Source organism: Sminthopsis crassicaudata, chromosome 1, assembly GCF_048593235.1.
Source record: "Sminthopsis crassicaudata isolate SCR6 chromosome 1, ASM4859323v1, whole genome shotgun sequence".
In the NCBI taxonomy this organism is placed as follows: Eukaryota; Metazoa; Chordata; class Mammalia; order Dasyuromorphia; family Dasyuridae; genus Sminthopsis; species Sminthopsis crassicaudata.
This window is the reverse complement of record NC_133617.1, coordinates 141049163-141076604: the sequence shown is the minus strand read 5'-3', so window position 1 is coordinate 141076604 and position 27442 is coordinate 141049163. Positions and strand designations below refer to the sequence as shown.

Sequence of the window (27442 nt, the reverse complement as noted above, 5' to 3'; positions counted from 1 at the left end):
TTTTTTCTTCATTTTGTTCAACTCTCCATATTTTAAATATGAGAAAACCAATGTTAAATAGGAGAGTCAATAGCAAAGGCCAGGATTCAAAATCAAATCTTATGACTAGATCATACTTGATCATGTTCAAGTATTTACTCTCAGGTAATATGCTTCCTTTGGTTAACAGGCTTACCTACTGCTATATTCGTTCCACCAATATTTATATCATTTTCATCATCAAATTCAATCCTGACTCCCTTTCCATTGCCTGCTGACACTCCACAACCTCCACTTCGACAGAGAGATATTGGAACGACTCCATAAACATAAGCCAACATAATAGGAACACCAATGCCTTTAAAAAGAGAGAGAGAATTTAAATTAAATGTCACTATGAACCAAAAAAGTAAAACAATGAAAAAAAAATGAGATTTGGAAAGCATTTTAAAGAGATGATGAATACAAAATAAAAGTGCCAGAGTCCAAACTAAGATATGTATACAAAATTTATTCCACTAAAATTTTAACAATCTGAATTGGAATTATGATTCCAATCTCTACACTAAATATGAAGACACACAACACATAAGTTATTATTAATTTTTATTGCAAAAGGCATATTTTATCATGTTCAAATTGAAACATTCATATTTAACACTAATTTTAAAATGCCTTATGTATAATTTCCTCAAAACATTAATGAAAATTAAGTTTGAAGTACCTGAAGGTGTTCAGAATTTGCTTACCTACAGTTACTGCAGCTACTACTGGAGATACTATTACAGACAATGTTACACCACCTGCTATGGCCAAATTCCGTTTGTGTTTCGAAATATCTTTGCCTTCATATCGATTATGAATCTTGAGTAGAAAGAATGAGAAATCATTAGAGAAAAGATACATTATATATTCTATTTAGAAGGAATTGGTCTATTAAAAAGTTAAAATATTTTCTCACTTTTATCATTATTTAAAAAAAAAACTGTCTCTAACACAATCTAAGCTCTACTGGAATTTTCACAAATTTTGTTTTATCCCTAATTAATATTTTGAAATTTTAATTTACAAACTTGACTTACAATGTGCTACTTAGAAATATAGCCCATTCTCCTTGCTTCTAATTATTTACCACTTTTTCATTTTCAATTTCTTGCAATCTGGCTATCATTATTATGATAGTCATATTAATTGGTCCTAAGTACTAAATGTTTTTTTAAACTAATGAAATCTCTAGTAAAAAGTGAGCCATAACTATTTGATTTGGTGGTAGTGTAATTTTTATAATCAGTAAATTAGAAAAAATAAGTTTATTTTCAACATGGTTACACACTGGATATTTAAATATCATACTGGAGAACTTCCAAGTAAATTATATGGCTTTCATGCTATTTTAGGATCCTTAAGTAGTATGTAGGCACTTATGGGATGCCCAAAAAAGCCTTCATTCTTTACCAATTTCACAAAAAATGTTCTAGCAGCCATGCCTTGATTTTTGGATAGCCACTTTCCCCTCTTCTCCCTTTAGGTGAATAAAGATAATGACAAATAACTCTGGATCTTGATTCAAATTTGGGGTTCAGCTATTTGGAATAGGAACAGAAAAAAAAAGAAAGGCTAAAGTACAACTCCTAGAAGGCAGGGAATATATGTGCATTAACTCTCTTAATAGATCTAGCATAGCAACACTTTTCAACCTTTTAAGCTAGAATCTAATCTACAAGTAATATTCTTGTCCTAACAATCTCCTTTTGGACAAAGTCCTTCAAAGACTGTCAAAATATGCATGGGGATAAGGATAGCATAATAATCCTTCAGTAACCTGGGAAACATAATTTGTGTACTCTGTTGACAGGTGGCTTTAGAGTCTTTATTTTATATATATGTATATATAGTCTTTATATTATTTTAGAGTCTTATTATTTTAGCCTGCAAAACAAAGGTGGAATAACATGACTATATGTATTCAGAAAAGTTTATCTACACCTCATAAATAAATGTAGCAGTGATGTCTTGGTGAATGAAGATAAACCATTTTTTTCATGTGTTATATAATCTGCATAACACTATCAGACCTGAATATGAAATGTAAAGGATCTGATCTGGAGGGACTAGAGTTTAAGAAGGAATATGCTAGGATCTTGAAAAGCTAAACTATCTTAAATTTAAAACCGTAGATAGTGGGATAACTCTGGGAAAAGGTACACTTGTTTCTAGTGTACCTTTTCCCAGAGTTATCCCACTATCTACGGTTTTCTACACTCAACTATGTGCTTCAAAACAGATTAGTGATTATCAATATGAGTATTTCCTTCACCAAAGCAGAAAATAAAATTCTTCACAGAATTCTTTAATTGCTATAGTTAATATAGCCTGCTAACACTTGAATTGGAAAAGGTAACAAAAACAGTTACTGAGTATTAGAACAACAAAAAAGTCAAGATGATTTCCTAGTTGCTCTTCAAATTACAAAGCCTTGATAATCTACATTCTAGGGCAATAAAAGAATTCTGGATGTGATTAGTAAATCACTGTCAATGATCTTTGCAAAATAATAGAGAATGCAAAACATACGCAGAACACGGACAAATGTTCCAATTTTCAAACCAAGTGAGCAGGAATTCTTCAGACTAGAAGCCAATGAATTCCTATTTAGTCTACAAACATACTCAAATATTCTTGAGGAGACAACAACAAATAGGGCTTAGATCTGGGAAGATCTGAGGCTGAATTTTGCCTCAGATATTTTTTCTAGCTAGGTGACCAATTATGTTACTTAATCTGATCCTAGCAAGGTTGTTGTCAGAATAAAATGTAATAATATATATAAAGCCTTAAAGTTTATTGGTATGTATTATTATCCATTAAAAATTTTTCCTTTGATTGATACACCTCAAGTTATTTCTTTTTGTTAACACTAGAAGCCAGAATGGAGTCTTAGGTCTTAGGAGTATTGACTTTAGCCTGGAAGGGACATCAGATAAAAAAACTGAGGCCCAGAAAGATTAAATGACATAGGATCACACATCTAAAAGTCAAGGAGGTCTTCCTGACAGCAAATCCAGTGATCTAGCTATATGCTTACTAAATACCTGTCTCACTGAATTTAAAGCAGTGGATACTGGAATTTTGGAAATGAAGCAGTAACAGATCCAAAAAAGACTTTTGAAACTGATAGCCTTATGGCTAAGTAATAGTTTATCCTTAAATAAGGGAAAAAAACAATATACTAGCAATTTACAATGATCTATTTGGAAAACAAAATAAAAAGTCCCATATCAAATAAGGAATTGTGCACTTTACCTTACGTCCAACATAAACAGGGATTCCAATAATCATTGCAGGAATAGCAATGCCAGCTATTAAAGCAATTCCTACAGGAGCACCAACGAGTGTTCCCAGCTGCCACAGTATTTTCTTCTTACGGCTCCAAGGCTTCTTTCCCCAAAAAGTACAACCTGATGGGCTAATGAAAAGAAAAAATAAGCCAATATAGCAGTGATTATCAGGCAGGTTATAGAATTTTCCTCTTAAAGTATTTTTTTTAATACAACCAAAAGATTTTCTAAAACAAAAATGTAGTTTGTATATAGCACAAGTTTCATTTTCTAAGATATAAAGAGAACAGTCAAATTTATTAAAAAAAAAAAAAAAAAGTTCTCAATTGATAAAGGATATAAACAGGTAGTTTTCAGAGGAAAAAAATTCAAGCTATCATTAAATTAGAATTGGCCCTTAGTCATCAAACATTCCAGAAAACCTTTAGTTATTACTCAAGCAGTAAAACATTCCTGTTTTTAGTCACATATTAGATATATATACTCATTGTGGGCAGTCATGATTTATACACAAAAAATTTTAAAAGAAGTTTTGAGACAATACGGCCAAAGCAAAAACATTAAGATACAATAAAACATCCTTATTTACAATTTTAAAGACTTGCCAGAGGCAAGTAGGTTAAGTAAGTGACCTAGATCATATACTAGCTAGTGTCTTAAGACAGATATGACTCCAGGTCTTTAAGGCTGGCACTCTGCAAACCTATGTCTCATTTCATTCTTTCTAGAAATTTTGCTAATTGCTAATCTAAATTTTAAAACACTAGAAAAATTGTAATGGCATTTTGATTTTAACTTACCTTAAATAATGTAAATCTGAGATCTCTTTCATACACAACCAACAAAACTCACAACCACAGACCGCACATGTCATGTGATTGCAACTTCCATCATTCATCTTTATTATGTAAGCAGCACATCGTGGGCATGGTTTTATATCATCAGCTATTAAGAAAAAGAACAAAATTGATATGTAAAATATACCAAATTAAATCAATAATCAGTCCTCATAAAATTTCCAATAGAATCTTAATAGTTGAAACAAAGATACTCACACACCAAAATTTTTCCATTACAATGGGTAACTTCTCCTAACAACACGGATCATAAGCTATGACTTATTATATCTTCTTTAAAATGAGTAGAAAAAAGGCATTATTCCATAACAATCTGATAACAAACTTTTAGCCCTTAGACCACATAGAGTATCACTGTACCTATTTCTAAGTCTTTCCAGAGTTGATTCTTTGCTTGGCAAACTTTAGAGAACTCGGGTTTACCTTTCACAGCACAACAGGTTATCAGAGCTGTTTTGAGAATAAGTTAACTGAAAAAAAATTTTTTTTTTCAACTAATTTCTCTAATAAAAATTTCACTTTGTAAGACAGAGAGAATAAACATATATGAAAAAGAATCAATCCTCAATTGATAAAAGATCAAAGGATTATAAAGAGGTAGTTTTCAGAGGTAAAATCCAAGCTATCAATAAACACATTTAAAATGTTCTAAATCACTAATAGAGAAATAAATGCAAATTAAAACAACTCCTAAGTATCAATCAGGATAGTTATGATAACAAAAAAAGGAAAATGACAAATACTGGAGGAACTTTGGGAAAACAAATACACTAATTTGAGAAGCTGTGTCTTAATTATTCTGAAACTATGCCCTAAAAAAATGTCCATACCCTTTGACACAGAAATCCTACTATGAAGTCTATATCTCAAAGAAACCAAAGAAAGAGAAAAAGAATCGATATGGACAAAAACATGTATTTTTTTTTAATAGCCTTTTATTTTCAAAATACATAATATAGTTTTCAACATTCACCCTTGCAAAAACTTTTCTCCCTTTCTCCCCTAGACAACAAGCAATCCCAATATATGTTAAACATGCAATTCTTCTATACATATTTCCAGAACAAAAATCAGACCAAAAAGTAAAAAAAGAAAAAAGAGAGAGAGGAAAAAAAAAAAAGTAAGCCAACAACAAAAAAGGTGGAAATACAGTATTATGACCCACACCCAGGTGGCTCTTTCCATCACAAGTCCATTGGAATCAATTCAATTCACCTCATTGTTGAAAAGAGCCAAGTCCATCACAGTTGATTATCATATAATCTTGCTGTTGCTGTGCACAATGATCTCCTGGTTCTGTTCACTTAACTTAGCATCAGTTCCTATAAGCCTTTCCAGGCCTCTCTGAAATCATCCTGTTAATCATTTCTTACATAACAATAATATTCCATTACCATTATATACCATATCTTATTCAGCCATTATTCAACTGATGGGCATCCACTCAAGTTTCCAGTTCCTTGCTACTACAAAAAGGACTGCCACAAACAGTTTTGCAGATGTGGGTCCTTTTATCTTTTTTTATGATCTCTTTGGGATATAAACCCAGTAGTGACACTGCTGGATCAAAGGGTATCCAGAGTTTCATAGCCCTCTAGGCACAATTACATAATGCTCTCTAGAATGGTTGGATCAGTTCACAACTCTACTATTAATGTATTAGTGTCCCAGTTTTTTACATCCTCTCCAAGATTTATCCTTATGTTTTTCTGTCATGTTGGCCAATCTGAGAGGTGTTATACAAAAATATTTATAGAAGCTTTTTTTGTAATGCCAAAGAATTGAAATTGAGGAGATGCACGCCAACTGGGAAATTGACTGAACCAATAACATATGAATTTGATGGAATACATCACATTGTGTTTTAAGAAATCAAGAGGATGACTCAGGTTTTGATACTCTACACTTTTTCAACAAACCCTGTTTCCTCTCCCCTCAGAGTGGAGGACTAGAAGGCAGTATACTAAACTCCTTTCATCAAAGCATTCCTTTGTAGAAGACTCATAATATTTTTGATAATCCTTTTTCCATCAGCATTTGTGTTTGTCATCAAGTCCTGATAATAGCACACCTTCTGGCCAAGTATCCATTAATGGCTTCCCTGTCCCTTTTTGTAAGAGTTAAAAAGCCTCTAGAAGTAAGGAATGCTGTTCAAGGCATGTGGGAGGACCTGAGGGAAGAGAGGTTCTGAGACGAAGGCGAGTCCTACGTGGAGGTGGGGCACAGCCCCAAGAGGTGGTGTCTGATTCCAGGTACCACGCCTCCCTCCTTAGTGATCTCAAAGCCTAGCTCTCAAACCCTCCCTCCTTCTTCTCCGGCCAATCCCATTATGCCAGGTTCCTAGAGGATTTCCCCCTTTCCCCATATCATCAGTGGGGTATAAATATGTGCTATCTCAGAATAAAGTTCTCTTTTGCTTCACCCCTACCTAATGGTAGTCTGTCTCTATGGGATCCGGGTTGGTGCCCGAAGACAGGTAAGTGTGGCCTAGCCGTGCCATTGACAGACGGGCATTAAGAGTAGCTCAAAGGGGAACTACCAGGTTAGAGTACTCCATAGGGGTGTAACACCTTTTGTGTGTTGTCTTCTTCTATTAAGTTATAAGATCCTTGGAAGGGACTATGTTTTCCCTCCTTAATTGTATCCCAAGTGCCTGGCACAGATTAGATTTATAATGTTTACTGAATTGAAATGGTTTCAGAAAAACTAGAAGACTTTAGCAAATTGTTGCAATGTGAGCAGACCCAGGAGAACAGTCTTTATAGAAACAACAATATTGTAAATATAAACAACTTTCAAAGATTTAGTATAGACTTGTTGACTTGAAAGAAGGTTTTAAACACACATTGTGGGAATTGTGATAATCACAGAAAAGAAATTACTGTAGTAGTGAAAACCCAAATAATATTAGATATTTAAAATCTGTAGTTGATCCAGTTAATATCTTCCACTAGGACTTAAATTCAATGCAAAGGTAGGCACCTCTGAGAATGATGGTGAAAGAAGCTAATAAATATGATTGGGAGTAAGGAATGAGAGGATTAGGCCTATAATTTAACATCCATATGTCAAAACTAATCTCTTTAATGGAGACAGGATGCTGGACATATTAAGGACCAAATAAAAATTACAAAAAAAAAAAAAAAAAAGAAAAAGTGATTGATTACTTTTTGAGACAGGAAAACATTTGTTATTGATGTTGATTGAATAAACTGAAAAATTCATGATCTTTTAAAGCAAAGATCAAAATCTATGTTGTGAAGGGCTTTGAAAGTGATTGGGAGCTATTAGAGTTTCCCCCAAATGCACAAGTTCTAAAAGTAATCTCAGAAGAAGTTTTAGAAATGCTTTGGATAGAATCACTGAAATAAAAATCTTTACAGGGGTGAATGCATTTGGGAGTATAAATGTCTGCTAATAAACATTGTATTACTTGATTGTACATACATACATATACACTCCTATATACATGTGTGTATACAGATGTATATATAGATGTATACATATAGTTAAAGTACATGCAAATTCACTGACAAACAAATTTTCCTTATTAATAAGTACCTTCCTTTACCCCCCTTTACTCCTAACTCTTCTTATTCTATTTCAAAAGGTGGTAGGCCTCTTTTAAGAAAACCATCTGTCAGAAATGATATGGTCTGGATTCATTTAAACATGAATTGGACTAGAAGGACACTAAGGTTCCTTCTAAATCTCAAAATTCTATGATTCCATTTCTGTTGGATGCCATCCAACTCAGAGAAGGGGCATGCCACTTCTCAAGTGATACTAAAGTTAACTGCTTAGCTAGTTTTCAGTTCATTTTCCTTCATTAACTACTTCAGGTCTCTCACTTTTTCTCATTTTATTCTCTAATACTCTGAGGTTTTATGAAAACATTTCTGGGTACATACAAACTGAAAGAATGTTTACATTTTACATTTCAGTTCAAGCAAAGATCAAAATTTTCATTCCCCAAAAGCAAAAATATTTTCCCTCGTAGATCTGTCTTATTGAAATACCAATGAAAGCATTAAGAGTTTAAAAGTAACATGAGGAGGGCAGCTGGTTGGTGTAGTGGATAAAGCACAGTCCTGAAGTCAGGAGTTCAAATCTGGCCTCAGACACTTAATATTTCCTGGCTTTGTGACTTTGGGCAAGTCACTTAACTCCAATTGCCTCATTCAAAAAAAAAAAAAAAAAGTAACATGAGCCTCTTATAAAGACCCATAGGATAAATAATAAAATGGGCTACAGAATCTGAATTTGAGATTCTGTGGCTTATGAAAATGTTTTTCCTACTGGCCATGGAAGACATACATTATTCACAAATGAACCTTCAAAGAATTTCAAACTCATGATTTGAAAATATAGATTTAGATTTGTAAACTTATGCTTAAATCTCTATGGAAATGAGAGACAAATGCAAATTAATCATATACACATACGATATTTGTAATTATTGTAATAAAGTATTTCAAAAGTTAGGCAAAATAACTCTTTCTCTGCAACGTATCTTCCAACATTTTAAAGATAATAACTGAACATAAATACCTGCTGCTCCAGACTCTTGGCTATAACTAATGGAAGAAGAACGTATTGTTCTCAGACGGAGGCTCTGTGCTCTCTCCTGTCGGGCAGCATCACAGGTCTGGTTTGGGTGCCATATTTGCTTACAATGGTAGCAGAACTCTGTTCCACAGCCTTCACGTCCACAAGTTAATTTTGGACAGCTAGCACAGCCAAATGCTATCACAGCATATCTTGAAGAATCAAGATGAGATGAGGATTAAATAAGTACATAAATACAAGAAATATTCAAAAAACTAATGATAATTTTAAACAATTTTCATTTTCAGCAAATTGCCCACAAACAAATGTTTAAGTTAAATGATTATCTATTGAGAGGTAAAGAATGAATGCTACGTACGTACATTCATACTTTAAAGGCTCAGGATCACAGATTTGGATCTGGAAAAGAATCTTAGTGCATTTCCCTACTGTACAAAGATGAGGAAACTAAGTTTTAGAGAGATTAAGTGACTTTTTCAATGTCACCAAGCTGATAAGTAGAATATTTGACATTTGAATTTACATCATCTGATTCTAAATCCAGAGCTCTTTCCATTATGGCATGCTGTGCCTCCTGCCCCTCTGGCTCCATAATTCCATTTTTCACCTTATTCCTTCAGTTCTGAGAAAGCTTGTTCCCCCCTTCCCCCCACATTCATTCTAAACATGAACAGAGTAGCAGTAAGAATTGATCTGTGATTAACACATTAGCAAATGTGAACATTTCCTTAAGAAGCTATATTAAAAAAAAAAAAATTTCAGTCCTTTCTCAACCTTTATCTTACCTGTTAAAGGATGTCCTTTTCATAATTTATTTTTAAGAAAATGCCATAAAAGCAGACCCTTATAATCAATTTTTATGCTTACTTTATTTCTGCAGTTGAAACTCAGTGTCAATGGGAATTCTCTCTTTCCCTTCTTCCCCCCCAATTAAAATAAAACAAAAAAACTTGCTACATCTCACTCTTTAGTTGTTTTGCCATTTCTAAGTTGAATGCAAGAGCTAATTTTCTCTGAACTGAAAAAAGTCCTGCAATATGTGTAACAAGAAAAAAAAAGTCAGTGCAACCATTATCTTTGTTTTGAAAACATGAAGCTGTTCTTTCTATACTTTGTATATAACATTGTAACAATCTATTAGGATTTTTTAAAAATTGTAGCTTTACTCTAGTATTTAAGCCTGTAGTATCATTCTTGTAACTATTAAGTATAGGTTTCTTCTTATAAAAAAACTATAAATCCATTTTTAAGGCAAGATGTGTCAGATCAAAGTGAAATGGGGGAAGGGGTTTTTTGCTCTAGATGGTCTCTAAGAACCCTTTCATCTCTAAATTCTCATCTCAAGTCTATCAGTAGTGTTCAAGCCCAAATTAAGATTAGCCTTCAACCACTCGCCCCCTCCTCAAAAGTCTTTTTGACCACTAACTCATCTAATCTGCTTTCCCTTCTACCAGCCACTGGATTCTCTCCCAATCTACTTTCTCACTCTTCCCCTCCAACCTTCTGTGTGTATGTTATTACCTCTTTGGGCTAATTTCAATGAGAATAAGGTTGCAGCATTGTCTGTTACCCCTTCTCCTCACTTCCCCTCTCTGTAAAAGTTCTTTCTTACCTTTTATGTGAGCTAACCCCATTCTACCTCTCCATTCCCCCCACCTTTCCACAGTGAATCCCTCTTTCTAATCTTTATTTTTTAGATATCATTCCATCATAGATAACTCACACTCCTGCCTTCTATGTACATGACTTTTAACTACCCTAATAATGATAAAGTTCTTGGGAATTCCAGTATCTTCCCATATAGGAATGTATACATAGTTTAATCTTACTGAATCTCTATATTTCCTGTTTACCTTTTTATCTTGCTCTTCTTTTGTTTTAATATCAACATTTTTATTTGGCTGTCTTTTTATTAGGAATGATTAAAAGTCCTCTGTATTTTAAATCCTATCTTCTTAAAAACTATGGGTAGCAACCCCATGTGGGCTCTCATAATGGAATGTGGGGATATTTCACAATTATAACATTAACAGTAAATGTTTGATTTGTATACTTATTTTATGTACTTATATATCCAGTCATGTAAAAATTTCTTGGGTGAAAAATAGTCCCAAATGGAAAAAAAGTTAAGCTCTGTCTTAAATAACCATTTCCCTGACACATTATACTATCTTGCTGGGTAGGTGATTCTTGGCTGTAAACCTAGCTCCTTTGCCCCCCAGTATATCACATTCCAAGACCTCTGCTCCTTTAATATAGAAGCTGCTAAGTGTTGGATTATCCTGACTGTGGCTGCTTGGAATAGTTTCTCCTTGACTTGGGAGCTCTGCAGTTATTCCTGGGGGTGTTCATTGGGATCTCTTTTAATTTATTTTTTATTACACCTTCTCATTTTAGGATATCAGTGTGGTTTTTCTATTAAAATTTCATTAAATAAGTTTACTTCTAAGTTCTTTTTTTTGCATTGTGATTTTTGGGTAGTTAATAATTCTTAAATCATCTCTTTTGGATATATTTTCATTGTTTTTCCAATGAAATATGTTAGCTTTTAAAACATTTTTTTTTCATTCTTTTGATTTTGTTTGATTATTTCTTGATGTCTCATGGAGTCATTAGCTTTAACTTGCCCAATTCCACTTTTTAAGGAGTTCTTTTTCTTTGTTGGATTTGTGTACCCCTTTTTGCCATTCTACCTATTCTATTTTTTAAGGTATTATTTTCTTTAGTATATTTTTGTGGCTTCTTTACCAAGCTGTTGACTTTCTGTTTTTATGGTTATGTATTTCTATAATTTTACTTCTTGTAAGAATATTAAATCATCAAAATTCAAACTCACTATAGTATTGTTCTGTCAATTTAATGGTGACAATTTTTCTACTAAAAACCAAGAGATTGTTTTCTCAGATGATAAATCCATGTGGTTCGTTCTGCAATGTGAATAAATTATTTACATTTTTGTCTCCCATTACAATTTAAGTTTCTTGAGGGTAACAAAGTATTTTTGCATTTTAAAAAATATACCCAGCACTTTTCAGTAAGCAATTAATAAATGCTAATTTTGAGTGATTACTAGGAATATTCTAAACTTATGCTAAGATAATTTTATGATCCTCTTGTTCCCTTTTCCCCTGTGTTGGACATGATAAATGATAAGTATCTGACAAAAAAAATTATGTAAATATATTTTAAAATGGGAGGAATATGTATACACATATAATCAACTCCCCCCCCAAAATTTGTTATTACTCTTTCGCTAGTTAATGCAAACAAATATCAAAAAAATAAATCACAGTAAAAGAAAACTAAATCATTAATTCTATGGCATATAAATTGTCATTGAGATCTGAAAATGGGGTGTCACAATTAGTATTTTAGTTAACAAAAAATTTTAACTGACATGTCAGATTTAGATTCATGACAATTCACTATCAATATATACTGTATATGAAATTTCTTTGAACATAAATGTGGATCCAAAGATCCAGATTAAGAAATGCCAAGCTTGATTTTATTTTTAACTTACAATGAATTACAGTAAACATTTAATATAGGGTATTTCAACACAATATTAAAATTTAAGTTTTAAATTTTCTTTTCATTTTTACTGAAAAACAAAAAAACAAAAAACCAAACTTATATAAAACATTAAAAAAACACTTAAAAGCACAAAATCTTACTTTGATGTATTTCTATTTGAAGGAAATTATACTATATAGATACTTAGTAGTAGCATCACTGGCAACTTTTAAAATTGGCCAATCTTCATTCTCCCATCTTTTGTGGTAATTTAAATAGAAACATTTTGTTACTTTGTTTTGCTAGCATCTACTCCTGCATTCTCTATCTTCCACTACTGAAATTCTTTCCAAATTATTATGATTAGGTAAGGAACCTTGAGCTTTTTACCTTTTGATTAACTTGAGAGTTATTGAAATAAAGTCTTTTGTTCATTTCAAACAGAGTAAAATCTTAAAAAGTGATAGTCTTGGGGAAGTTAGACAGTGCAGTGGATAGTGCAGGGCTCTGGCCCTGAATTCAGGAGGACCCGAGTTCAAATCTGGTCATAGACACTTAATGCTTCCTAGGTGTATGACCCAAACTGCCTCAAAAAAATAAATAAATAAATAAATAAATAAATAAATAAAAGAATTCAAAAAGTGAGTCTTTGGTGAATATTTATATTGCATATTATTCAGCAATTTTAATTTCATCCACAGAAAAATTTAATGTAGCATGTAAGAAAAAACAAATTCCCAATAGTACATAGTATATTCTTACCCACAGTCTGGAGCTGGGCACCATCTACAGTCAGGGTCTGCAACAAGCCACCGTCTAAGCATAAATTCTTCATATTTTTCCATCAAGATATGATCACTTAATATCAAGCGAATATCATGGGGATTAAATCGTTCTGTGCATTCTGGGCATCTGATATTAACTCTACTTTCAGAGATTTCAATTCTCAGATACTGTCGTAGGCAATCCACACAAGATCTATGATGACAGGTCATTATATCAGGAAATCTTTCTTTAGAATGCCGCAAAAGACATAAAGGACATTCCATAAACTCTCCATTTTGTTTGCTGTTGATAATTGTTCCATTGTCATTAGAGGTATATGTAGAGAAAACTGTGTTCTTATCAGTACATATTTCAGAATGTATACTTTCAATACTTGCAATTCCATCTACCCCGCCATTGAGATCCCTTGATTTACGTTTGGTATCCTTTTTCTTCCTAAATAGAAATGACCTAAAGGACCTTTTTTTGGGTGCCTTTTTAACAGAAGGCAAACTCACAGACGAGGCAGAAGACTGAAGGTCCCGATCTGACCCCATCTGGCGATGCAAACTCATGTCTAGGATACTCATTATAACTGAATCAAAGTCAGGGTTCATAAATAACCCTCATCATATTTAGTAATAAGTTTTATTTTTCTTGTCTCTGCATTAAGATTTGGCCATGATGTGAGATAATCCTTCTTAGTTCCTGCTGAAGAACCTTCACAGCAGTTTTAATTTCCAAGCGATTGTTCTTATAGATGTTCTGTAGGGGGAAAAAATAAGAATTAGCTTAATTCTTTTGAAAAGCAGTCATTGGTTATCAAGATTCCACTGCTGTAAATCAAATAGACTCTGGGCTTGAAAGGTTTCTTGCACTGTAAGTCATTTTGTCCGTGTGCGCGGCGAGAGCGAGAGCGAAAGCGAGAGAGAGAGAGAGAGAGAGAGAGAGAGAGAGAGAGAGAGAGAGAGAGAGAGAGAGTAGGATACTTTTATGTCTGCTCACAAGATTGTGAAAATTAGGGGGCAGCTAGGTGGCGCAGTGGATAGAGCACCAGCCTTGAACTCAGGAGGACCGGAGTTCAAAACTGGTCTTAGGAGGCCAAAAAAAAAAAAAAAAAAAAAAAAAAAAAAAAAAAAAAGATTATGAAAATTAAAATATTTATAATCTTCCCCAAAAAAGGAATCCAAAAAATGAAATAAAAAATAAAAACTATCAAGAAAATTAATTTAAGTCCTGCTTTAAGAAAAGTAACCTATAAATTCATTTTATACATTTATTTTAAAGCCAATATTTTCAATGAGTAGTTAAGAAATGCAAAAATAAATAAACAAATGAAAAATAGCTCCTTTTAAAATTTATTATTTAAATTAGAAGAATCTTATTTATAAGCTTGCCTTTTATTTATTTATTTTTGAGGCTGAGGTTAAGTGACTTGCCCAGGGTCACACAGCTAGGAAGTGTTTAGTGTCTGAGACCACATTTGAACTCAGGTTCTCCTGAATTCAGGGCTGGTGCTCTATCCACTGCGCCACCTAGCTGCCCCCTATTGCATTTTTTGATATTTAAAGTAAAGAGTATTTATAAAGATTATATGTAATTCAATCAAAATACCAGCTAACGGATGAGGAAAAAAGTTCTTTTCTAAAACTCTTTGAAAAGTTTATATTTCATCTGGACACATAAAATTTTCTATATTGTCAATAAATTCTTACAACTTTGATTCTGTTTTCCAGATGGTGTTAATTTCTAGAAATACTTGGTAAATGTTATCATCCTGTTGTGAAGCATAGAAGACACTATGCATATTTTCTTTTCTTTTTCCTTTTATTTATTTTTAATTTTTAAAAACTTTTAACAAAAAATTTACACATAGGTAATTTTTTAGCATTGACAATTGCAAAACCTTTTCTTTCAACTTTCCCCCCTCTTTCCCCCCACCCCTTCCCCCAGATGGCAGGTTGACCAATACATGTTAAATATGTTAAAGTATAAATTAAATACAATATCTGTATAAATTTCCAAACAGTTATTTTACTGTACAAAAAGAATTGGACTTTGAAACAGTGTATAATTAGCCTGTGAAGGAAATCAAAAATGTAGGCAGACAAAAATATAGGGATTGGGAATTCTATGTAGTGGTTCACTGGGTGTAGCTGGTTCAGTTCATTACTATGCAAATTTTCTTAACCTGAAATCCCATGCTATATTACTTCATATGATCCCTACAATAAGATTATGAGAAAAATAAGCAAGATAGGTTATTATCTTTGTTTTACAAATAAGGAAAGCGGAATACCACCAGTAAAAATGGAAATATGAAGAAAATGGTAAATACAATGAAGAAGAGAAATTTTTTTGCTAGTACTTCTGAGAAAATAGAGGGTATAAGAGGCAGGGCAATGTAGTAGATCTAGGGCTATATATAGGACTAGCCTTTGGAGTTAAGACAACTTGGCATTCAAGTCTTGTCTCAAAAATCACAGTACTTCTGTCACCAAAGGCTACAGGTATTCCTCAAACCTCTATTAGATGGAATGGGAAGAATTTTGACACCTTATCATTCTACATGCTGGTAAACACAATCCTCTTTTCTTCAGAAGTTTAAAGGAATCATATAATTTTTATTTAAAACAAATGATTTTGATATACTGTCTATGAGACATACAGTCTATGAGAAAAATCAAATTCCAGCATAATAACAGGGAACTAAAATCAAATAAAATTCTAAGGGCTTCAAGGGACCTTATAGGGACCTTATAAATCATCTAGTAAAACCATTAACTTTCCACCCCATTTTATAAATTTTAAAACTAAGAATCTGAAATGAAATGACTTACCCATGGCTCATATAGCACATCAGTGATTGAGTCCACTTCACATCTCTCATGCTTTATTATCTTCTAAGAAGTAACAATATGATATGGGACTAGCTATAACCAAATGAAAATAACTTCTAATGAAATTGTTTACTTGGAATGCCCTATTTAAAATAAGAAGGATAATTGAAACAAGAGGAAAGAATGTACACTGCTATTAGAAAAGTTAAGTGGCTAGCATGTAAGTATTTAAGGCAAGAATTGAGCTCAGTTCTACTTAACTCCAAGTCTAGTACTCTATAGAAAAAGTTATTCCCTACATAATTGGGGGTCCAGTGGGAAGGGGGAGGGAATATGTGAATTTTCTCTTCTCATATATGAAGGCTCTTTCTAAAATCAGTTTATTAAAGTATCACTTTCTGAAATCAAGTTATGCTACATTTTAGAAATCAATTCAACAAACATTTATTATTATATCCCAGGTTCTGACAAAGACAAAAAAAAAGAAAGTGTCCGCCTTCAACAAATTTACATGGAGGGAAAAAACATGTAAATAGAAAATTATATAAAAATATATGCAAAATAATTTCTAGAACTTTGAATCACAGGAGAAAAGATTGTTACATCCCTTCACAGTAGCAATATTCATGATAACTTCATCATTAGTTTCTGAACAAAAGGTGGAGAATGGTAAGCACTCAAAGAAAATAAAATTGCCCTTCTATTTTTAAACTGTCAGCAAGTATTCCTAAGTTTCAAAACAAATTTTGGGTTTAAAGGTCCATTTGTACAAATACAATATAATCATGACTATCAAAAAAATCATCCCAGAAAAAAGAAATTTATTATCTTACCTATCCTATCTATCTACAATTATCCTGAAATTCAGAATTATCCCATGATTGATCATCACCAATTTTCCCAACTTTTGTTTTTATGAACTATACAAACCTTCTGCATCCCAACTAGAATCTGCTCTCCTTACACTATTCTCTAAATATACCATATACATTCTTATATGTATATCTATAGAATAAATCTTTCATCACACTGGGAATTGAGTGTAAACTGTTTGCATTCTTGTCTTTCTACCCAGGTTACTTTTACCTTCTGAATCCAATTCTTACTGTGCAACAAGAAATTCGGTTTTACACACATATATTGTATTTGGGATATACTATGACACATTTAACATGTATGGGATCGCCTGCCATCTAGGGGAAGGGGTAGAGGGAGGGAGGGGAAAATTCAGAAAAGAAGTGAGTACAAGGGATAATGCTGTTAAAAAAAAAAAAATTACCCATGCATATGTACTGTTAAAAAAAAAAAAAAAAGATAAATCTTTCATCTTCTCTAAGCTATCCAAACTGAATTCCTCTTCCTTCAAAGTGTATACAGCTCAAATCTCATTTCTCTTATGAAAAAAACAAAAAACAAAAACACATTGATCTTTCTCCCTATTGAATTTATAACATACCATAATACAAAACTCTCTAATATATCATGTAATGGGATATATAATACTATGTTACCTGTTTGTATTATATCTCTATATTGAATAGTAAACTCTTGAAAGACAAGGACTATGCCCTTCCCAAACTTGATATAATTCTCAATATCTAGCATGTTGCTGCTCTCCTCAAAGTGTGTTCATAGTTCCTGAATGAATATTATGTATTTGAAAGTCAATCATATATCCCCGTGAAATCCTTCACACTCTTTTGTCATATTTAGTAACTCCACAAAAGTGTTGTTATGGCATAGAGATTAACCAAGGGTCTTAAAAGATTAAGCTTAAAGAAGCTGGGAGACTGAAAATGGCATAATATGGCATATAATAATGGCATAATGTTTTTCCTCTCAATGCCCAAACTTACATCCTGAACCCCAATTCCTCCAAATCATCAAATTAATCTACAAAATGCATTGGACAATTAACATTACTGAAAAAATGCCCATAGCTGAAAAGAAAATTTGGCATTCAAACACAAGATTCAAGAGAATAAAAATATAAACAGGAAATTAAGCTGAAAGATGAACATACCAAAAAGAATCTCACAATAAAAACCCATTATAGTGATAAAGATACTCAAGACATTACCTAAAAGAAAACTATGCCAAAACATTTACAAGCAAAACTTCAGAGGTAAACACAGGTTAATTAATTATTAAGCAAGAGTTAGCTTTGTTTAAAAAAAAAAAAAAACTAAATTGAGAGCACTAGAAAAAAGTCATATTAATAAATGAGTCACACAAGAAAGAATTATAAAAGTGATTTACAGCTTGGCATGAAAGATACACATGCAAGAAATTCTGAAAAGTAAATGGACCAAACTCTGAAAAGTAAATTAGCTTCTAAATACTCATGAAACAATAAGAAATACTAAAAGTTGTAAGGTTGTAAAAAATAAAATATAAGGCATTTTGTAGTAAAAATAAATTACTAAGATCAAGAAAAGAAAAATTTAAAAATCAAAAGATTGCTTCAAAGCAATGACTAAAAAAGGTTATAAAAGTCATAAAACTGTTCCAGATCTCTTGGAAATAGCAAAATGTGTAAAACAGAGAATCTACCAGATACCTCCTGAAAGAAACTCCAAAATAAGAACTTTCAAAAACATAGTAACCAAAATCCAGAGTTTGTAAGCTGAAGAAGAAATTAAGTAACCAAAAAAAAGAATTTAAGTACCAAAAAAAACAGACAGAATCATAACCAATTTAATGGAAGTTGGGAGTATGATATTTCACAAAGCTATACCGCTGGACTTTCAACAAAGAATAGTTTAGCTGCAAAACTATATAGAGAAAAATGGACCTTTAATTATATAATTAGTAAAAAGTATCAAATTCAAAATAGAAATGGATTCTTGTGAGCTCTATAATAACTTGGGGGGAGAAGAATCACATTATTCGTATTATATTGTCAAAACTGAATTAAATACCTCAAGAATTTCTCTGGATTTGATATTTTTTCATATATTGGACTTCTCAGCATTCGTGATAAAAATTCCAGAGTTTCAGAGAAATTGAACTACAAAACTAGAAATATAAAGAATCATGGATAAATTGTTTACATTCTAATATGGAGAGATTAATACACATACCCCCTCTGAACTGTATTACCATTAGAGGTCATAGAATCTAGTTAGATAGATGCAACTGGGAGGAGAGGTTAACTATGTCTTGATAGCTTAAAAAGAAAGGAAATGGAAAGAATAAAATATATATATTGTGAGTTAAAGTGAAAGCAAAGTTTAGGGTAAAATTAATTTTTCCTTTCATTCTTAATCAGGGGGATGAGAGGGGTTGAGGGAGAGATTTTTGCTAACAGAAAATTTATTAAAAAAAAAAAAAAAAGTTAAAAAACCACCACAATTTACCAAACTAGAAAGTTTTAAAATACAGTCCTAGAAGAGTGCTGCCTGAGGACAAGCCTACCTAATTATAAAATCCTTTGGTCAAAAACACTTTTGTCAAAGTGAAACAAAAAATACCAAAAAGCCCTCAAGTCTTATGAAGGCCCCTCAGTCTAGGGAAGGTTCTTTTTGTTTTAGCAGTAATAGTGGGAGAAGAATGATGGCACAAGAATGAAGCATACCAAGTACAATTCAGTTTTTAGACAGCTGTAAACATTAATTTTACTAATATTGGTTCTATCCAGTAATGAAATGCCTAATTATTTAATATCTAAATGCCTCAGAATCTACTTCAGTGTCCAGATACCTAAATAATTAAGTGCCCACCTCACTAAGTACCCAATTAACTAAATTAAAACAAGTGCTTATTCTTACAGCTGTTTTGTTCTTCATTTTGAAAGAGGACACAGTGTAATGTGTTGACTAGTGTGAACCAGTCATCAGACTCACTCACTCTTCCAAAGTCATCAGTCTAGGATAGGAGCAAAACAAAAGTTAAGATGACTGGTTTTGGCCTGGGATGCAATGAATGACCTTGAATTAATTGAATCAATTCAGCCATCTTCATGGATGCTGGAATAAATTTTTCTTAGCCATCCATTTCACCAAGACATCCCCCCCTAACTCAAAACCCAGTTAGTTACTCTTAACCTGGTTTAGCCCAGGTTTACAAGGGTGTCTGATGTGATTGTTATAGCTTTCTGGAACCATAGAAAAGACATTATTTAAAAAAAAAAAAAAAAAAAAAAAGAAGAGTAGCCCTGTAAAAAGCTCTAAGACCTTAGATCAGAGGTATTAATCCTCTTTGAATACTCATACACCTCAAAACCTAGTTAAGTGATTACCTAAGTACCAGATGCACTGTCCCTAAGTACACTATTACTTAAGTAATTAGATATTTAAGTACCTATTTACCCACTTAAATACCTAATTATTTAAAATATTTGATATTAAATTCTCAATATCTAAGGTCTTAAGTATTCATTCCCCTAATACCTAGATTCTAATTACTGGTCTGGTATATCTAATTATTACCTAATAAATATTAAATTGGTCAGGTAGATGGTGAAGGAGTTAAGAGGAAGATTCATCTTCCTGAGTTCAAACATGCTCTCATACACTAGCTGTGTGACCCTGGGCAAGTCATTTAACCCTGTCTGTCTAAATTCCTCATCTATTTTTTTTTTTTTTTGTCAAGAAAACTTCAAATGGGGTTATGAACAACAACTAATGATAAGAAGACATGATTACCTAATAAATGCCTAAGTCCCCATTTTTCTACATAACTTTGTTATTAATTACCCAAAAACATGAATTCCATGACCAACACATACTGACATTATCAATCTAAGTGGAACCAAAAGACAAGGAAGTTGAGACTAACTAAATTAAAAGATGGGTCCCAGATTTACTTTATAGATACAAATAAGGGAACTGTTCCAAAGGTAACCATGACACACTTAATCCTCTTCTGTTCCTCTTGAGCATGGTACTCTGAAGATAACTGCAATGAATGTTCCAATATCTGTTTCAAGAAATAATTAAGCTATGAAGGCCACAAAAATTAAGTCAGAATACACAACTTAATAGTAAATCACTGATGCAAAAATGGACATGGGAATATAGTTATTTAAAAAAAAGTTATAAAATATGGTTTTGGATCAGAAAATAAGATACCAAAAGTTTTATATTACTTCAAAAGCCTCAAATTTTCATATGATGCATATATTCTATAAGAAACAGCAAGAAATCTCTAGCTATCACCAGTATTACCAAATATCACCAAAAATGGGCATCCAAACTGACCGGAAATAAAAAGTTATTCATGTCAGAATCACTTTTAATGTCTTCATTGTTGTCACCACCACAGTATTTGTTTTCCTAATTTCAAATTTACAAAGTGTGTTACACAATCATTTCATTTGGTTTTCAAAATATTCCTATAAAATAAATACTATTACTTTTTTTTTTTAAACAGATGAGTAAACACAAGTATCTAAGAAATTATTCAAATCCAGGTCTTCCTGACCCCTAAGTCCATCACTCTACTGTATCACCTATATCATTTGTACCACCAGATTGTGTATACACAGACTGTCACCTTATTAGACAAAAGGTTAAAATCAAACAATAAATTGAAAGGATAAAGTTGAGATAATACAGCATGAAATTAGATCAGGTAATACTACCGAACAGAGGGAAGTGGGTATAGAAAAAGACATTGATGAGATTACCAGGTATACATAATGCTTAATAAAGATTTGTTGCCAAACTACCACCATTTCTCACAGCATTTTAAACTGTTAAGAAATGCCAAAAGAAGGCAGCCAAAAGAATTCAAAAAAATGTGAAAGCACTTGATCTCCTTACCAAAAGGGGAACTCAGCAACCAAAAAAGAAATAACTAATGGAAACTCATCTGCAAAACTATGTATATATATATATATTCCACAATATTTAAAAGTTGTCAAGAGAATACGAATAGCCAACTTTCAAAGGAAGAAATGCACACAACAACATGAAATACTCCAAATCATAAAAAAAAAGAAATGCAAACGTATAAAAGTTTAGTTTTTACCACACAGGCAAAGACAAAAGACAAAAACAGTAAATATTGGAATAGCTATGGAAGTTACACTATTTTGTTACTGAATATTTGAATTGGTCCAACTGTTGTGGAAAACCATTTGGAATAATCAATAATAAAGTTGCTACACTATGCTTACCCTTTGAAACAAATTATTCCACTACTAAGCAAAATCAGACAAGTAGAGATGTCCCATTTATTTAAAAAATGCATTTTTTTTTTTTTGTGGTAGCAAAGAAACAGAAACCAAGTGATCAAGTAATCAGTGAAGAAATTATGATATATGAATGCAATGGAATATTATTCCTTGAGAAATGCCTTAAGAAATCATAAATATGAAGAATTCAAAGAAACCTAGAAAGACTTGTATGAACTGATAACAGGATAAACTGTGGAGAATCAAGAAAAAAAAAAACTTTTGTCATTGAATTTTTTATGCCAGTCAAAAGACTAGGGTTTAACTTTATTTTTCCAAAATTTTTATGGTCATTTTATTTTTCCAAATACATGCAAATATAAGTTTTCAACATTCATCTTTGCGAAACCTTGTGCTACAAATTTTTCCCTCTCCTTCCCCTTGCCCCCTCCCCTAACAGCAAGAAATCTGATATAGGTTGAGCAAGTATAAGTGTTCTAAACATTATTCATCATGCTGTGCAAAAAAAAAAAAAAAAAAAAAAAAAAAAAAAAAGGAAGAAACAAAGGAAATTAACAACAACAACAAAGGTTAAAAAAAAAAAAAACTTCTTTATTTCAATTACTATTCAGTTTCTATAGTTCTCTCTCTGGATGTGGATGACACTTTATTGGAATTGTCTTGAATCATCTCATTGTTGAAAAGAACCAAGTTCACCATAGTAGATCATCACATAATCTTCCAAGAAAACAATTTATACAATGACCACCATGATGTAAAGGAAAAAACTGGAAGATGTCACAACTCTGACAAATACAAAGACCAATTCTGAATTTAGAAGACTGACAGTGAAATACTTTTACTCTCCTATTAAAGAAGAAGAGGTGGACTCTAGATACATATAAAATGAAATTTATGTTGTCTAACATGGCCAACATTTATTTCACTATAACTTTATTATGAGAGATGGTTCTATTGGAGGACGAAGGAAGGATAGTGCCGAGAAATGACAGCAAAGTAACTTATCAACAAAACATTAGAAAAACCACTACAGAAGGGAAAACAAAACTCCAAAAGCCTGACATGAGCCCAAATTAAGCCAGATCATCTCAAAATTTTCAGGGATAAAATGTCAGCATTTCTATACTATTTTCATCACTATTAACAGTAGAAGTTACACACGTGTACCCTAATATCTCAGTATCCAGTATACCAAATAAGGAAGTGAAAATGGCACAAAAAAACTGAAACATGAAGAAAAACTGAACCATACAAGTACATACAGAAGAAATCCATGTTGGAAGTAAAAATTCTGAAAGTACTGTGTACATTTTCCACATATCTGAAGAGGGGAAGATAGATATAGATGATTTGGGGAAAAATCAGATATGGCAATATAACTGAAAGAGGAATATAGTTCTGTAATTATGTCTACCTTCTTATCCTCTAAAATATTAATGAGAATGATCAATACATATACACACAAACAGGATTATCTCCTATGAAAATGTCAAAAGAAAATGCATGCTCCACTGTGCCTAACATTCACTGGTAATTTTTTAAAAAACAATATTTGATTCAATGGAATAAAATGCACACTTTAAAGGTTTTCCTCCAAAGTGTCTCCCGTATTACAAGATTCCCTGAAAGATGCAACAAAGAAGTATATTTAACAATCCTCTGAATATCAAAAGAGGCATAAAACAGGGAGACATATGCTCACCAAAGGTGTTTGCCACTGTCATGGAGGATGTCCAGCACAGAGTCCAAATGGAAAGGAATTCCCTATGGATGGTGAAGTTCTCCAGATGCTCCTGTTTGCAGGTGACATTATGCTGATTACATCAAGCCCGGGAACACTGCTGAGCCTCCTAAATGAGATTCACAATCACTCAAGAGTTTAGCCTAACTATCCACACAGGAAAAAGCAAGTGGATGGAGGATCTTTATTGTCCAAATTATTAAATATAGTTGAATGGAAAGACCACAGAACTGGTCCATCAGTACCTATTTCTTAGAAAGGCATCACACAAAGTTAAGGAGTTAGACCCAAAACTGAAGAAGTGCAAACTCATAGTTTAGACTGCCTATGGGAAACTGAATAATGGTTTTAATAAATGTAAACTTCTGTCTGAAACAAAACTCCACACCAATATTTTAGCAATTTTGGAATGTCTACAGCTTTAGAACAATCAAAATTTCAACTTACGCAAAGAGTAATGGAGAAATACACTATGAGAATGGGTAGAATGCATGTTTCCAATAAGTAATAATACATAAGAAATCAGGTAAAAGTACATGGAGATATGACTAAAAAAGGAGAGCACGGAGTATTTTAGATGGATTTCCTCTGGAAGATTTATAGGATATGGGTAAGAGTTATGTGCAGCATGAATGGATTGTGATCTGTATGTGGATGAAGTACTATGAGATCACAGCTGAAGTATAAAATTGAAATGCACAATTTAAGAAGCCAGGGAAAAATATAAATTTAGAAATATTTCTAGCAAAAATGGCTAAATAAAGTTTAAGTTTTTCAAAGATTTTTCACATAGTAAAAGCATTCCCCCTCCCTTGAAATATCTATTCCTATTTTGTGGCTTCTGTGAAAACCCCAAAACTACTTATTCTCTGCCTTCAGGACTAATCCTAAATCTCTTAAGAACCTGCCATATTAAGAAAAGTTGTGAGCTGGGCAAGTGGACAGTGGACAAGATCTCAGATTCATGTGAACAGTTCAATATCTCAATATGTCTATAAATTCAACTCACAAAACTGTTCTTCCCCTTACTTTATTTTGGTACACAGTGCAATTTTCAGGTTTGAAACTTTATACTCTTTGCTTTTCCTCATCACAATTTCAATATCTTTATGTATTTTTTCTCTCTCAAATCATGCTGCCACAAACACCATGACTTAGGTACTCTCATCTCAATCTCAATCTTTTCTCTATATTATAATGACCTTCTAATTGGTCTCAATATTTCCCATCTCTTCTCTTCCAATATTCTGTCAGAAAGTTGCCAAAATAATTTCCCCAAGATACAAGTTTGAACACATTACTCCCTACTCAAAAACCTTTAGTGATTTTCTCTTGCCCCTGGGGGAAACCCCCCCCCCAAAAAAAACCCCAAAAATCCCTTGGTCTGGAATGGTAAGCCTTCTGTAATAACAGTTCCAGCCTTACAGTAAGTCTTATCTCTAAAATTCAGTGTGAAGCATTAGAGAGGATATAGCTAAGAAAACCTGGATTGAAATCACTCTTCTGGCTTATGCTAGCTGAGTGATTTCTCAATTTAAAATCAGTGCCCAGGCAATTCCTTTTAGACTATATAACTCTAGGAAACGAAGAAATCAAACTATCATTCTTTGCAGATGACATGATGGTATACTTAGAGAACCCCAAAGACTCTGCTAAAAAGCTATTAGAAATAATTCAGAATTTTAGCAAAGTTGCAGGATACAAAATAAATCCACATAAATCCTCAGCATTTTTATATATCACCAACAAAATGCAACAGCAAGAGATACAAAGAGAAATTCCATTCCAAACAAATGTTCAGAGTATAAAGTATTTGGGAATCCATCTACCAAAGAATAGTCAGGAATTATATGAGAAAAATTATGAAACACTTGCCACAAAAATAAAGTCAGATTTTAATAATTGGAAAGACATTCAATGCTCTTAGATAGGCCGAGCGAATATAATAAAGATGACAATACTCCCCAAACTAATCTATTTATTTAGTGCTATACCAATCAGACTCCCAAGAAACTATTTCAATGACCTAGAAAAAATAACAACAAAATTCATATGGAAGAATAAAAGGTCGAGAATTGCAAGGGAACTAATGAAAAAAAAGTCAGAGGAAGGTGGTCTAAGTGTACCTGATCTAAAGCTATATTATATAGCAGCAGTCACCAAAACCATTTGGTATTGGCTAAGAAATAGACCGGTAGATCAGTGGAACAGATTAGATACAAAGGACAAAAAAGGGTACATCTATAGCAATCTAGTCTTTGACAAACCCAAAGATACCAACATTAGGGATAAAAATTCATTATTTGGAAAAAACTGTTGGGAAAACTGGAAATTAGTATGGCAGAAATTAGATATGGATCCACACTTAACACCATATACCAAGATAAGATCAAAATGGATCCATGATTTAGGCTTAAAGAATGAGATAATAAATAGATTAGAGGAACAGAGGATAGTCTACCTCTCAGACTTGTGGAGGAGGAAGGAATTTATGACCAGAGGAGAACTAGAGATCATTATTGATCACAAAATAGAAGATTTTGATTACATCAAACTAAAAAGTTTCTGTACAAACAATACTAATGCAAACAAGATTAGAAAGGAATTAACAAATTGGGAAAATATTTTTACAGTTAAAGGTTCTGATAAAGGCCTCATTTCCAAAATATATAGAGAATTGATCCTAATTTATAAGAAATCAAACCATTCTCCAATTGATAAATGATCAAAGGATATGAACAGACAATTCCCAGATGATGAAATTAAAACTATTTCCACTCATATGAAAGTGTTCCAAATCACTACTGATTAGAGAAATGCAAATTAAGACAACTCTGAGATACCACTACATACCAGTCAGATTGGCTAAGATGATAGGAACAAATAATGATGAATGTTGGAGGGGATGTGGGAAAACTGGGACACTGATACATTGTTGGTGGAGTTGTGAAAGAATCCAGCCATTCTGTAGAGCAATTTGGAACTATGCCCCAAAAGTTGTCAAACTGTGCATACCCTTTGATCCAGCATTGCTGCTATTGGGCTTATATCCCAAAGAAATACTAAAGAGTGGAAAGGGACCTGTATGTGCCAAAATGTTTGTGGCAGCTCTTTTCGTAGTGGCTAGAAACTGGAAGATGAATGGATGTCCATCAACTGGAGAATGGTTGAGTAAATTATGGTATATGAATGTTATGGAATTTTATTGCTCTGTAAGAAATGACCAGCAGGACAAATACAGAGAGGCTTGGAGAGACTTACATCAACTGATGCTGAGTGAAATGAATAGAACCAGAAGATCGCTGTACACTTCAATGTTGTATGAAGATGTATTCTGATGGAAGTAGATACCTTTAACATAAAGAAGATCCAACTCACTTCCAGTTGATCAATGATGGACAGAAATAACTACACCCAGAGAAGGAACACTGGGAAGTGAATGTAAATTGTTAGCACTACTGTCTATCTACCCAGGTTATTTATACCTTCGGAAGCTAATAATTAATGTGCAACAAGAAAATGGTATTTACACACATATATTGTATCTAGGTTATATTGTAACATATGTAAAATGTATGGGATTGCCTGTCATCAAGGGGAGGGAGTAGAGGGAAGGAGGGGATAATTTGGAAAAATGAATACAAGGGATAATATTATTTAAAAAAAAAATTACTCATGCATATATACTGTGAAAAAAA

At 32.7% G+C, this 27442-nt stretch overlaps 1 protein-coding gene across 8 annotated transcripts in view; it reads right to left on the bottom strand.

Moving 5' to 3' along the window:
* RNF19A (ring finger protein 19A, RBR E3 ubiquitin protein ligase) overlaps positions 1-27442 on the bottom strand; it is a 58927-nt gene that overhangs the window by 7279 nt on the left and 24206 nt on the right. For 3 of the 8 annotated variants that reach the window (XM_074268154.1, XM_074268189.1, XM_074268178.1), the window contains exons 3-8: positions 13022-13789; positions 8726-8934; positions 4118-4262; positions 3283-3445; positions 729-843; positions 176-337 (exon numbers count right to left, since the gene is read on the bottom strand). In XM_074268154.1, coding sequence (XP_074124255.1) covers positions 176-337; positions 729-843; positions 3283-3445; positions 4118-4262; positions 8726-8934; positions 13022-13641 — 1414 coding nt within the window. In that variant the 5' untranslated portion in view covers positions 13642-13789. Of the gene's footprint in view, positions 1-175; positions 338-728; positions 844-3282; positions 3446-4117; positions 4263-8725; positions 8935-13021; positions 13790-15864; positions 15958-23705; positions 23854-27005; positions 27096-27442 lie in introns of all 8 variants that reach the window. The other 5 variants (XM_074268159.1, XM_074268198.1, XM_074268160.1 and 2 more) reach the window with 4 other exon arrangements.